The 11203-nt window shown below is 48.2% G+C and overlaps 1 protein-coding gene across 5 annotated transcripts; it reads left to right on the top strand.

The window, feature by feature from the left end:
- The first annotated feature begins 590 nt into the window (after window positions 1-590).
- On the top strand, window positions 591-10104 carry LOC126504751 (claudin-22-like). 5 transcript variants are annotated; one of them, XM_050147224.1, is made up of 2 exons: window positions 591-969; window positions 4525-10104. In XM_050147224.1, the coding sequence occupies exon 2, from the start codon at window positions 9351-9353 to the stop codon at window positions 10011-10013; it is 663 nt and encodes a 220-aa protein (XP_050003181.1). In that variant the 5' UTR covers window positions 591-969; window positions 4525-9350; the 3' UTR covers window positions 10014-10104. The 5 variants fall into 5 exon arrangements, with proteins under 5 accessions (XP_050003181.1, XP_050003180.1, XP_050003185.1 ...); XM_050147223.1 differs by having other exon boundaries at window positions 1164-10104; XM_050147228.1 differs by having other exon boundaries at window positions 591-4843; window positions 7738-10104.
- The last annotated feature ends 1099 nt before the right edge of the window (window positions 10105-11203 follow it).

Below are 11203 nucleotides of genomic sequence, written 5' to 3'. Positions count from 1 at the left end.
GAATTTTTAGAGGTAATGTTTTGAATGCGAGATGTCTTTCACCACAGTTTCATGGGTTTTTAATACTGGGTCCCCAGCTGGGGGTGCTGTTTTGTGAAGCTGGGATTCCCTTTGCACACGGGGTCTAGCTGGCAGACATAGGGCCATAGATGCAGGACTCGTAAGTCATATCTTGGTTGGGTTCCTGCCTGAGCTCTTCGCTACCTAGTCCACTGAGACGTAATCAAGCTGCCTCACTCACTCACTGGTCCCCTGCCTCAGCACTACCCTGCCTTGATCATAGTGGGCCATGTCCTTTCAAACTGCAAGCCAGAGTAAGTAAACCTTCCTTCTTCCAACTTGATCTTTTTGGGGTGTTCGATCACAGCGGTGGGAAAAGTAGCTAACACAGGCCTGGATGGACTAGTGTTCTTTTGGGCTCTGTGGTGGCTGGTGGGTTTGAGCCCTAATGACCCCCAACCCCACCCCATAGCTGGCAGAGTCTGTTGCTCTGGAATGCGGTTTCTGAATAAATGGGAAGCAGGTGTGTCACACGCAGCGCGTTTTTGAAGGAGACGGCTACCACAGAAAACACCCCGCAGCGCCTGATTTTCTTCCGCAGTGAAATGGAAGAGCGACTTCAACGTTCCTTAGTGACCTGTCTTCAGGAAACAGACACGGAGCCACCCACGGCGAGAACAAAGAGCGCTGTGTCTGCGGACACAGGTGTTCGTGCAGCCGCAAGTGAACCTGGACGGCTGGGAGACCCGTGCTCCCCTCCCACCCCTAACCCCCCCTGCACGCGGCTCCGTTGCTCTGCTTGGCTTTGTGCGTTAACTGCCGAACTGCGGAACTGCGCATCTGCCAGAGCCCCTGGTTGGCACCGGAGCGGTGTGCTGCTTCAGAGGATTTCCTCCTGAAGTCTGTAGAGAGGTCTGAAGGGCATGTAATCCGAATTCCTCCTGCGTGCCCCAGGATCTCTGAGGCTTGGTGAGTCAAGGAGCAATTAAAACAGCGTTTCTCCTCCTCTGCCTCCAAGAGTGCCTATCAATGCTCGACAGGCTAGGGTGCTGGGTCTGAGGAACCCAACGTGGGTACTGGTCATAGCTTCCTTTCTAGTGCTGTGATAAAAACATTTTGACCGAAAGCAACTTAGAGGAGAAACGGGTTTATTTGCCTTACAGTTCCAGGTTACAGTCTGCCATCGAGAAAGATCAGGGCAAGATCAAGCAGAAACTGGAAGCAGAAACCATGGAGGATGAGGCTGGAAAGATGGCTGACTGGTTAAGAGCACTAATTGTTCTTTCAGAGGACCCAGGTTCAAGTCCCAGCACCATATGATGGCTCCTCTCCACCTGAAACTCCAGTTCTAGAGGACTGGATGCCCTTTTCTGCTCCTTGGGATCCTATACTCCTGCAGGGCACTTAAACTCACACAAGCACACACACATTAAAAACAAAAGGCAAACACACAACCGCTACGGAGGGATGCTGCTTGCTGTTCTTCCTTGCAGGCTCCTGCTTAGCTAGTTTTCCCACATATTCTAGGGCCACCAGCCCAGGGAATGGCGCCACCCACAGTGGGCTGGGCCCTATAACATCAATCAACAATCAAGACAATCCCCCACTAGGCTCAGGCCCATCTGATCTAAGGACTCCTTCAGAAAAGAGGTTCTCGGGTGACTCTAGGCTGTGTCATCCTGGGGGTTACAGTCGAGTAGGACAGACGTGGGGGTTCATTTAAATTCTTTCCCATAGATGGCCTCCATTAGCCATCAAATATGTATTTCCCCCCAAACTGATCCTATTTCCAGGTGACACACAGCAGAGATGTAAAAGATCTGTTTACCTCCTTATGCCCAGCGCCTTGCCTATGGCAACTCAGGTAACACTTGTTGAAGGGGCTGGGGAGGTGGCTCAGTGTAGTATGAGCTGCATGCTGCTTCCCTGCCTGGCTCCCGGCCACCGGCTAGCTTTACCCGAAATAATTACACGGAAACTGTATTCATTTAAACACTGCTTTGGCCCATTAGCTCTAGCTTCTTACTGGCTAGCTCTCATATCTCGATTAACCCATTTCTATTCATGTGTGTAGCAGCACGAGGTGGCGGTTTACTGGGAAAGATTCTAGCCTACGTCCATCTCGGAGAATTCTTTCCAGCATTCTGTTCTGTCTACTCCACCCACCAATGTTCTGACTTATCAGGCCAAGCAGTTTCTTTATTAATTAACCAATGAAAGCAACACATAGAAAGAAGACCCACCTACATCAGCTCAGTCAATGAAGTGTTTGCCACGCAAGCGTGAGGACCCAATTTCAGAGCCCTAGAACCAATGTAAAAAGCTGGGGTGGTGGTGGAGAGGATGCAGAGGCAGGCAGATCCCTGCAACTCCTGGCCCGTTGGCCTGAGTGGATGAACTAGGTTCAGTAAGAGACCCCGTCTCACAAAGTGAAAGGAGAGTGATCATGCTCTGGCCCTCACATGCATGCATGTTACCATATATGTTCATGCGCACACATGCACTCTTCTCCTGAGCACGCAGTGTACCTCATAGGTGCACAGAAACACGTGTTGGATGGCTGGCTGGTGACACTGGAGGTTTCCTATTGCAGGTCTCTTTGGCTAAAGGGAAAAGTCAGAATTGAGTGGGGGCCACATAATGCTAGGTGTTAGCATTTTCATCACTGACTATGGAATGGGTACTCCTGGGACGTGTGTGAGTCAGGTGCATTTAGGGACCCAGTGTGCACTTGGCGTGGGAAATGGTGCAAATTCAGAATCTACCTTTAATTCCCAGAAGCCCTTAGTGTTCAATTCTGGCTGAGGAATCTCTACTACTCTAAGATCCTAAGGCTGATGGTAAATCAGAATAGATACGGAAGACATGTAGGTTCTCTGCAGTGGCTCCAGGCTGGGCGCCACCATGACCTTGCCTTTGGTTCTTGTTTGTGCTGTCCAAACCCTGTGTTCCCATCCCCCAAGCCCTCCACCAGTACTCCCAGCATGTTTTCCAGTATGCAACATGTGCTTGGCTGATATTGGTGTGGAATTTGGCCTCCGACTTGGAGAAGAGGACAGACAACTATGTGGTTCGGGGCTTCAATGGGGCCGTGGACTCCTGCTGAGCCCACACCTTGAGAGAGAGTGAAAAGAGCCAGCCATCCAAGTCCTGAGGCCATAGCTCACTGCTGCCTCTGGGATCCCGTGAGTGGCTAGACACCCACCTCAATGACAGTAGGTGCCAACGGCTGTTTCTCCACCCTGGGTTGTGAGGACTTCTCCGTCTGTTAACTGGAAATGAGCTTAGCCAGAGAACTGAGAGTGTAGGTTAATATTTAGAAAGGATTTTCAAGATAAAGAACCCAGTTAATCCCAATCAGGAGGTCTTTTCACTTCTATTTGTGGAGTAGGTGGAGACTGTGTTCCAAGTTAGGACAATTCCCATAATCCTCCTAAGCCCCCTTTCCATCGCAGTTACTAACTTTACTTCTACAAAGTCAGGAGATGCTTCTCACAATGTCAGTGTCGGTTGCTGGAGGACACACTTGGGGTTCAGACTCTGGTCCAAGAAATCACCATAGAAAATAAGCGCCAATAGGCAGCAAACAAGCTTTAAGACAAAATGGAGAGGCTATTGCGACAGTGACCAATGATGTAAAAGATTAAGGCTAGACATGAACAGCACTTGGAATAAGCTCCTTGGGAGGGATGACATTCTAACAATGACATGAGGGACGTCCCAGGTCACCTTTGCGTTCCAAGAATTCATGCTTGGGCTTCAAAGGTCAGGACACACCTCTGACACCATCTCTAAGTGTCTTGGCCCTTCTGTGCTCTAGACAACTGGTACTAGAGGTCTCTGGGCAATGTCTGGTGAACAAAAGAGCTTCTCCACCGCTACCCATAGCAGTGAATGACAGAAGGGAGTTCAACCCACCAGACTATCTTTTTCCCCACATTTATTTTTTCACCTTGCATGCTGCAGACAATTTAGTTTTCTAAATTGCAAAACCTTTCAAAGACATCTGGACGGTGGTGGCACACGCCTTTAATCCCAGCACTCGGGAGGCAGAGGCAGGCGGATCTCTGTGAGTTCGAGGCCAGCCTGGTCTACAAGAGCTAGTTCCAGGACATTAACAAAAAGCTACGGAGAAACCCTGTCTCAAAAACCCAAAAAAGAAAAAGGAAAAAAAAAAGACACCTATGAACACTCCAGTGTTCCTTCACTTTCTAGTCTTTTTCCTAGACTGCAAGAATGTCCATGCCCACCAGTCCTGAAATAGGATGTTCTTGTATGCAACCCAAGAGGCCTCAGCAGTGTTTCCTACCCCACTGCAGCTGGTGTCATCGGGCACAGCATCCCTGGGAGCCATCAAATCCATCCACTACATAGACATTTTGATAAAACACAAGGCGAGGGTACTGAAGGGTGGAGGGTACCAAGGAGACTAGACCCTTTGAATGAGGCGATAATTGCTGTTTACTAGGATTAGAATATATTAAAAACAAATATTTTTCTTTTCCTTTTCCTTTTTGTTGACAGGGTATTGCTGTCTGGACTAGGCTGGCCTGGAATGTCTGGGATCAGGTGTTCTGCTTCCGTCTCTGGAACTACAGGTTTCTTTAATCAAATGGAGTTGTGTTTGGCAGGAAGAATTCCTTTGTCTTCTCTGACATGTCAAAGTGACTGGGAGAAAGGGCAGACCCAAGGTGCTGGCCGCAGAGGCGGAATGGCCTTTCCCATAGCTGGCTCCCCTGTGGACATCCTTATTGCTAGGTCTCCAACTGTGACAGAGGCTTTATCTTGTGACTCACATTGGACCTGTATCCTGGCCCAGTACTGGAGCACACAGCATGGAATGGTAGGCTTGGTCTCTAGAGCTGCATGGATTATTTTAATTGTTTTTCATTTTTATATCTGTCCATCTGCCTGTCTATCAACTTACTTACCTATAATCTATTTCTCTACCTACCTACCTATCACCTATCATCTACCAACCTATGTATGTGTGTGTATGTATGTATGCATGTATCTATCACTCTCATCTTATCGATCTATTCATCTATCTGTCTATCTATCTATCTATAATCTATTTTTACCTACCTATCTATAATCTGTTTATTTACCGACTTATCATCTGTCTATCAATCAATCAATCTATCTATCTATCTATCTATCTATAATCTATTTTTACCTACCTATCATCTGTCTACCTATCTATAATCTGTTTGTTTACTTACCTATCATCTGTCTGTCTATCTATCTATCTATCATCGGTTTATTTACCTACTTATCTATCATCTGTCTGCTTGTCTGTCTCTACATGTATGTATATGTGTGGGAACACACCACAGCATGTATGTAGAGGCCAGAGAACAACTTGAAGGAGCCAATCTCTCCTTCTCCCATATGGGTTCTGAGGATCAAACTCAGGTTCTCAGGCTTCATGGCACGTGCCTTTACTCGCTGAGACATTTCATCCACCATGGAGGGATTTCATTTTTAAAGGATTATTCTGACAACAGCAGGCCTCATCTTCCTTTTGACCTCTCTGAAGCTGTCTTGTGCTTCAGCCCCATGGCTCTGTAGTTTTGCTCTCCCAGTGTCCCTGTTCCTGCAGGAGGACCTCTGCTGCCGGCTGGAGGAACGAGAGCACAGAGCCGGTCCTGCCCACGGTCCCCGGGCTCTTTGAGCATCAGCCTGGCCACTGTTTGTCTGGAGACAGTTTGGGTGTGGCTTTTGGATCTCAGGTGATACAAAGAAGGGCTCTGGGATCCACCAGTTGGTTTCTAAAATGCAGATGTGATCACGCCATGCGCTTGCTTATAACCTTCCCAGGTCCTTCATTATCTTTATTATCTTTGTATTGAAATCCTGGCGCTTGGTATTAAACACTTCGCTGCCCACTGCAGCCTCTCGTTCCCAGGGCATCCTTGCTCTTCTGAGTTCCGGCTGCTCTCACTACAAGGGGCTGCTTCACTGTAGGCCCCAGAGTAATGGGCCAAGAGATTAGAACTAAGTCCTAAGTCAAAATAATTTTTTCTCTTTTTGTTTTTTGCCAGGCACTTACTATGTGGACACAGACTGGCTCCTCCTCCTTCTGCCTTAGCGGTGCTGGGATTGCAGGCTGTTCCACCAAATGCTCCCTCCCTCTCTCAAACTTGCCCCTGGCATTTTCTCATATTTTAACATACCGACATATGTCAGGCATGAGCAACACAATCTTTCAATTTTCTTTTTTTTTGAGATGTTATATAGCCTTGACTGATCTGGAATTCATTGCCTAGACCGGGCTGTCCTGGGACTCACTGAACTCAGCCTGGATCTGTCTAGCAAGCCATGGGATCAAAGGTGTGCACCACCACGCCCAGCCTCTTTCAGCGCCTTTGTGTCTTCAAGTGTCACGCAAATGGCAGAATCACAAAACACACGGAGATGATTGTCTGAAACAGGAATGTGTTGGGATGGTTTGCTACAGCGTGTTTATCTGTGCCCTGGACCAAATGCTTTGTCCTGATGTGCGATTCTTCGTGCTAAATCTGCGACAGGCCCTGGTCTACTGGGATGCAGGCTCAGGTTCTCTTTCAGTGCGAGCCTGACTTCAAGACCTCTGCTTCTCCTGAGTCTCTGGGTCTGTCTCTCTGTCTCTCTCTGGGTCTGTCCTTCTGTTTCTGGGTCTGTCTCTCTGTCTCTGTCATTCTCTGTCTCTGTCTGTCTCTCCCCCGAGACAGAATGAACACACACAGAATAGTGAGTGGGTAAAAACAACTGTCCTCTGCCTGAGTGTCTCCTCCATCCATACTCTAGAGGTGAGGGCCTCCTAGATCTGTATCTGGGGTTCCCGTCCACTTGCTGGCTGCTTTCCGGGGCAGACTTTTCTGCCTTGTGGTTCAGGTATCTGCCTTTAAGCCCCCAGCTCTTAATTTTTATTTTATTTCATTGATTTTTTTGGACCTGGAGAGAAGGTTCAGTGGCTGTTCTTCTAGAGGACCCAGGACCAGGTTTGATCTCCCAACACCCTCATGGTGGCTCACAACCATCTGTAACTCCAGTTCCCAGGGATCCAACACCTTCTTCTGGCCTCACGTATGTGGTGCACAGATGCACACGTAGGCAAAATATCCATATGCATAAAAATAAGATAAAATAAATGTGAGGCAATAAAAATGTATTTATTTACATGTGTGTGCACGTGTGTGGAGTGGACACACCGCTGCATATTTATTAAATGTGTGTGCATGTGTGTACACACCACTGTGTACTTGTGGAGAACAGGGGATGACTTCCAGGAGTTGGTTCTCTCCTTCCACCCTGTGGGACCTGGGAGAGAACTCAGGTCCTCAGACTTGGGAGCAGTGGCCTTTACCCACTGAGCCACGTGACCTTCTTCAAAGCTCTACGTTTTTCTCTGGCCCCTGATTTAGTTGTTTGACAAGGATCTTTTCCCGCTCAAATGAGGACCCCACAGGGCCATGGTGGGATTGCACGACTCTTCTTGGTTGCCTTTTAGGGACTTAATTCTAGGCCAGACCACACTCATCAAACAACACTGCTTTCAAAGCTGTAAGAAGTGAGTGTGGAAGGTGCAAAGAGACCAAACCGGTCCAGCTGACCTCCTAGCGGAGCCTTCCTGAGGCAGGGCATCCTTGGTTTAAACCCATCTGGGACAGAGAACTCACTGTCTCACAAACGGCCTGTACTCATTACACTTTTAGAAAGGATGTTTCCATGTGATATCCGTGTTCTCCCCATCAGTGGCTGCTGCTAGGACCGCCACCAACCTGCCAGGCTCCGCAAAGAAGTTTGAGCTCCATCTTACCCATCTCCTGACAGGCCCGAGGCCCCGTGCCAGCCTCTTCTGGATCATGTGTCTCTATGTCCAAACTCAGGGCTCGCTTCATCACACTGAGGACATTGACCTAGTCCAAGGGATTCTGAAAATCTGCACACGGACGGTAACTAGTGCTTGGGCTAGCTTAATGGTAGCGTGCTTGCCTAGTGCATGTTTTGCCCTGGGACTGAGCCTAGCATTGAGGAAAGAAAAAAAAAAGTCACATGTTGGCAAACCTAATTTTGAAGTGCTGGAAATGGAACCCAGGGCCCTCTGCTCTTAGTCAAGGACTCTGCCCTTGAGCTACACCTTCACTCTGACAGCCATAAAAAAAAAAAAATCAGCTGAATGCAAAAAAAGAAAAAAAAAATAGCATTCCCTCAAATTCTAAGGCTCCTGGATTTCGGAGCCCGTGTCCGTGTCATGAATGGCTTTCTCTGGTCCTGAACTGGCCTTGCTTTATGCTCCACGAAGCACAGTGGTCTTCCTTCTCTGAGTTACACTCACTCAGGCGGCAGCTCTGAGAGAGGGGCTGGGCCCTGCCAGACATGCAACAGCGCCGGGAATCTGGGGCACGCGGCCTTTTGTGCTGGCCTGGGACCCAGTGTTCTTTGAGGGGTCATGCTTGCCTGAGGTATGCTCGCAAGGTGTGGCCTGAAGCAAAACAACGAGATAAAGCCTCAAAGGTCAGCCCCATCGTGGCTATTCTCAGAGCAGACTTTTGCTCCCCTGCCTTTGCACCTGAAAGAGGAAGGGATGTTCAGCTCTGGGCGACATCAGCACCAGGAGACACCAGGCTTCACCCAGTGCCTAATGGACGAGGATGGACCAAAGAGTAAAGAAGAGCTGGAGTTTCCCATAATGCCCCATCCCTCACTGAGTTTCTCTGGGCATCAACCCAGGTCCTTTTCATTTTAATTAAGGTGGTGAACCAGGCTCTGACTTTCAAAGGAATCTGAGGAAATCTTCCTGCCAAGTCCTGAGGGAATCGCTGTGACACTCAGGAACACGGGCCTGTGTAGGTTGAGGAATGCTGAGGAGAATAGATTATAGGGAAACAGTCTACCTTTCTTTACAAGGTCCTTGTTTTGCTGCATCCCTGAAATCTCAGATGCAGCCGTTACAATGAGGGCCTGTTGCAGAAAGAGCTGACCTTTTATCACCACTTAAAATCTAATTAATCCATACCGAAGCACAAAGATTTCTGTTGTACGTTAGGGTGAGGGGTCATAGAGGCCTCTTTGTTCGTCTTCAGACTTATACCCGTCAAGCGTTGGGGATAGAATTTTACCAAGCAAATTGGAAAGTAGCAGATCAAATCCTTATCAGAAAGCCTAACTCATAGTTTTTAACAGATTCCTCTACCCTTTACATGAAACACTATATTCAAGAGGAACAAAAACGTATTTCAGAGCGCCCAGGGAGTGAATGACCAAAGCTTATATTCCGGGTGGCATAGGATCAAGACCGTCACACCACTGTCAACCGCCGAGGGCAGCAGATTCTATAGAGTGGCCGAGCTGCACCATCTGCCCCAATGGCTTTCATCTTCAGAACGGCCATGCAATCTGCAGGGCTTTCGCTCTCACTGCTAGGATGGGTCCTGGCCATTATTACAACGTATCTGCCCCACTGGAAGAACCTCAACCTGGACCTGAACGAGATGGAAAACTGGACCATGGGGCTCTGGAAAGCCTGCGTCATCCAGGAGGAAGTGGGGAGGCAATGCAAGGACTTTGACTCCTTCCTGGCCTTGCCAGCTGAACTCCAGATCTCCAGGATCCTGATGTCTCTGTCGAATGGGCTGGGGCTGCTGGGGCTGCTGGGCTCTGGCTGTGGCCTGGACTGCTGGAGGCTCGGAGAGAGCCAGAAGGGTCTGAAGAGGCGGCTGCTCAACTTGGGAGGGCTCCTGCTCTGGACTTCGGGCGTGCTGGTCCTGGTTCCTGTCTCCTGGGTGGCCCACGTGACGGTTCAGGAGTTCTGGGATGAGACCCTGCCTGAAATTGTGCCCAGGTGGGAGTTTGGGGAGGCCCTTTTCCTTGGCTGGTTTGCTGGCTTCTGCCTGGTGCTGGGAGGGTGCCTGCTCCACTGTGCAGCCTGCTGGAGCCCGGCTGCCCCCTCCTCGGGCCACTATGAAGTGGCAGGATTGCAAGACCACGGTTCGTATCTGGAAAACGGAACTGCACAGCCTCAAGTGTAAGCCACCAGCGGGGCCTAGTCATGTCCTTTGTCACCGATGACAAAACGTCTCTGTTATGTAACTTAATTGTTCTGCTCACTTTTTTTTTTTTTTAAATAAATTTGCTAACCTTTTTCTTTTGGTCTATACTAGAGGCGTGCTTCTCAAATCTGAAGAATGAAAGGAAGTTTATCTATAAGGAGATCATGATGGCAAACATTATGTAGCTATGTGTGGAGGAAAAATATTGATTTCCAGTGTGTGCCCAATACAGTCAGTCCAGTGCTTTGAGGTATTCGTTTGTGGGTAAGCTGTGTTGCTGTTTCCACGTGGAAACCATAATTTCTTTCTCCTTCCTAAAGAAAGTAATAACAATCTGCGGTCCTGTTTATTAGCAGAGCCACAGGCTAAGTCAGTCGCCAAATGCCACCTCCAGGGCGATTCTACTCTGGCTTAAATGTTCCCAGGAGCCTTCTGAACTCTGAGGACTTTAGGAAGCTGGAGTTCCCGGATGTTCTGGTTGGACCTCCAGAACACTGTGGGCTTTGACTATTTTTACGTCGTAGCCAATCTCAGTCCTCATCTCTTTACTCAAAAACTTCAAGCTTAAAAAGGGGAAAAATATTTCCAGCAGGAGTTTTTTTTTTTTTTCTTGCTCTCTAGCTTCTCTCGGTTCATTTGTCGGAATGAAAACTTGTGTGTTCCGTCCCAGACGACAGACGTGGGGAGACGTAGTGAAACGGGAGCAACCATGTTGACTTGGACCCAAAGGCCCCGCTGCTTCTCTTCCCTACAGCCTAAAAAGTTAATTTCAGCAAAGAAACAAAAAACAGAAAGAAGAAAATCCCTCCAAATTCTCAGAGCCCAACAGCTATTTATGGCTTATGCTTGTGACTTAACACAAAGGCGTGCAGATAAGTGAGGGCCGACATCGCCTCCTGCACTCTGCACTGTGTAGCCAAAGAATTTTCAAAACAGGCCCGATTTAAAGTCTAGAGGGATTCCTGATAAGATTGATTTATTTGGTTAAGAAATACTTCTCTCTGAACCTCTTTTTTTTTTTTTTGCAAAGATGGTAACACCCAGTATTATTATCATAACACACGCACAGAAACTCTAACAGATGAAAATCTGACAGCTGTAATTAGCACAGCACAAAGCGGGAGGAGTGGAACCCGAACCTTCAATTAAGAGGTTTTTTTTTTTTTTTA

The sequence above is a fragment of the Alexandromys fortis genome, unplaced genomic scaffold (genome assembly GCF_014885135.2).
Source record: "Alexandromys fortis isolate MF-2015 unplaced genomic scaffold, M_Fortis_MF-2015_v1.1 scaffold_32, whole genome shotgun sequence".
Taxonomy (NCBI): Eukaryota; Metazoa; Chordata; class Mammalia; order Rodentia; family Cricetidae; genus Alexandromys; species Alexandromys fortis.
The sequence above is the reverse complement of the archived record's forward strand: the minus strand, read 5'-3'. Positions and strand labels throughout refer to the sequence as shown.

Coding starts and splice junctions, on each gene's coding strand:
- LOC126504751 (XM_050147224.1), top strand. CDS start 9,351: ATGGCTTTCATCTTCAGAACGGCCATGCAATCTGCAGGGCTTTCGCTC.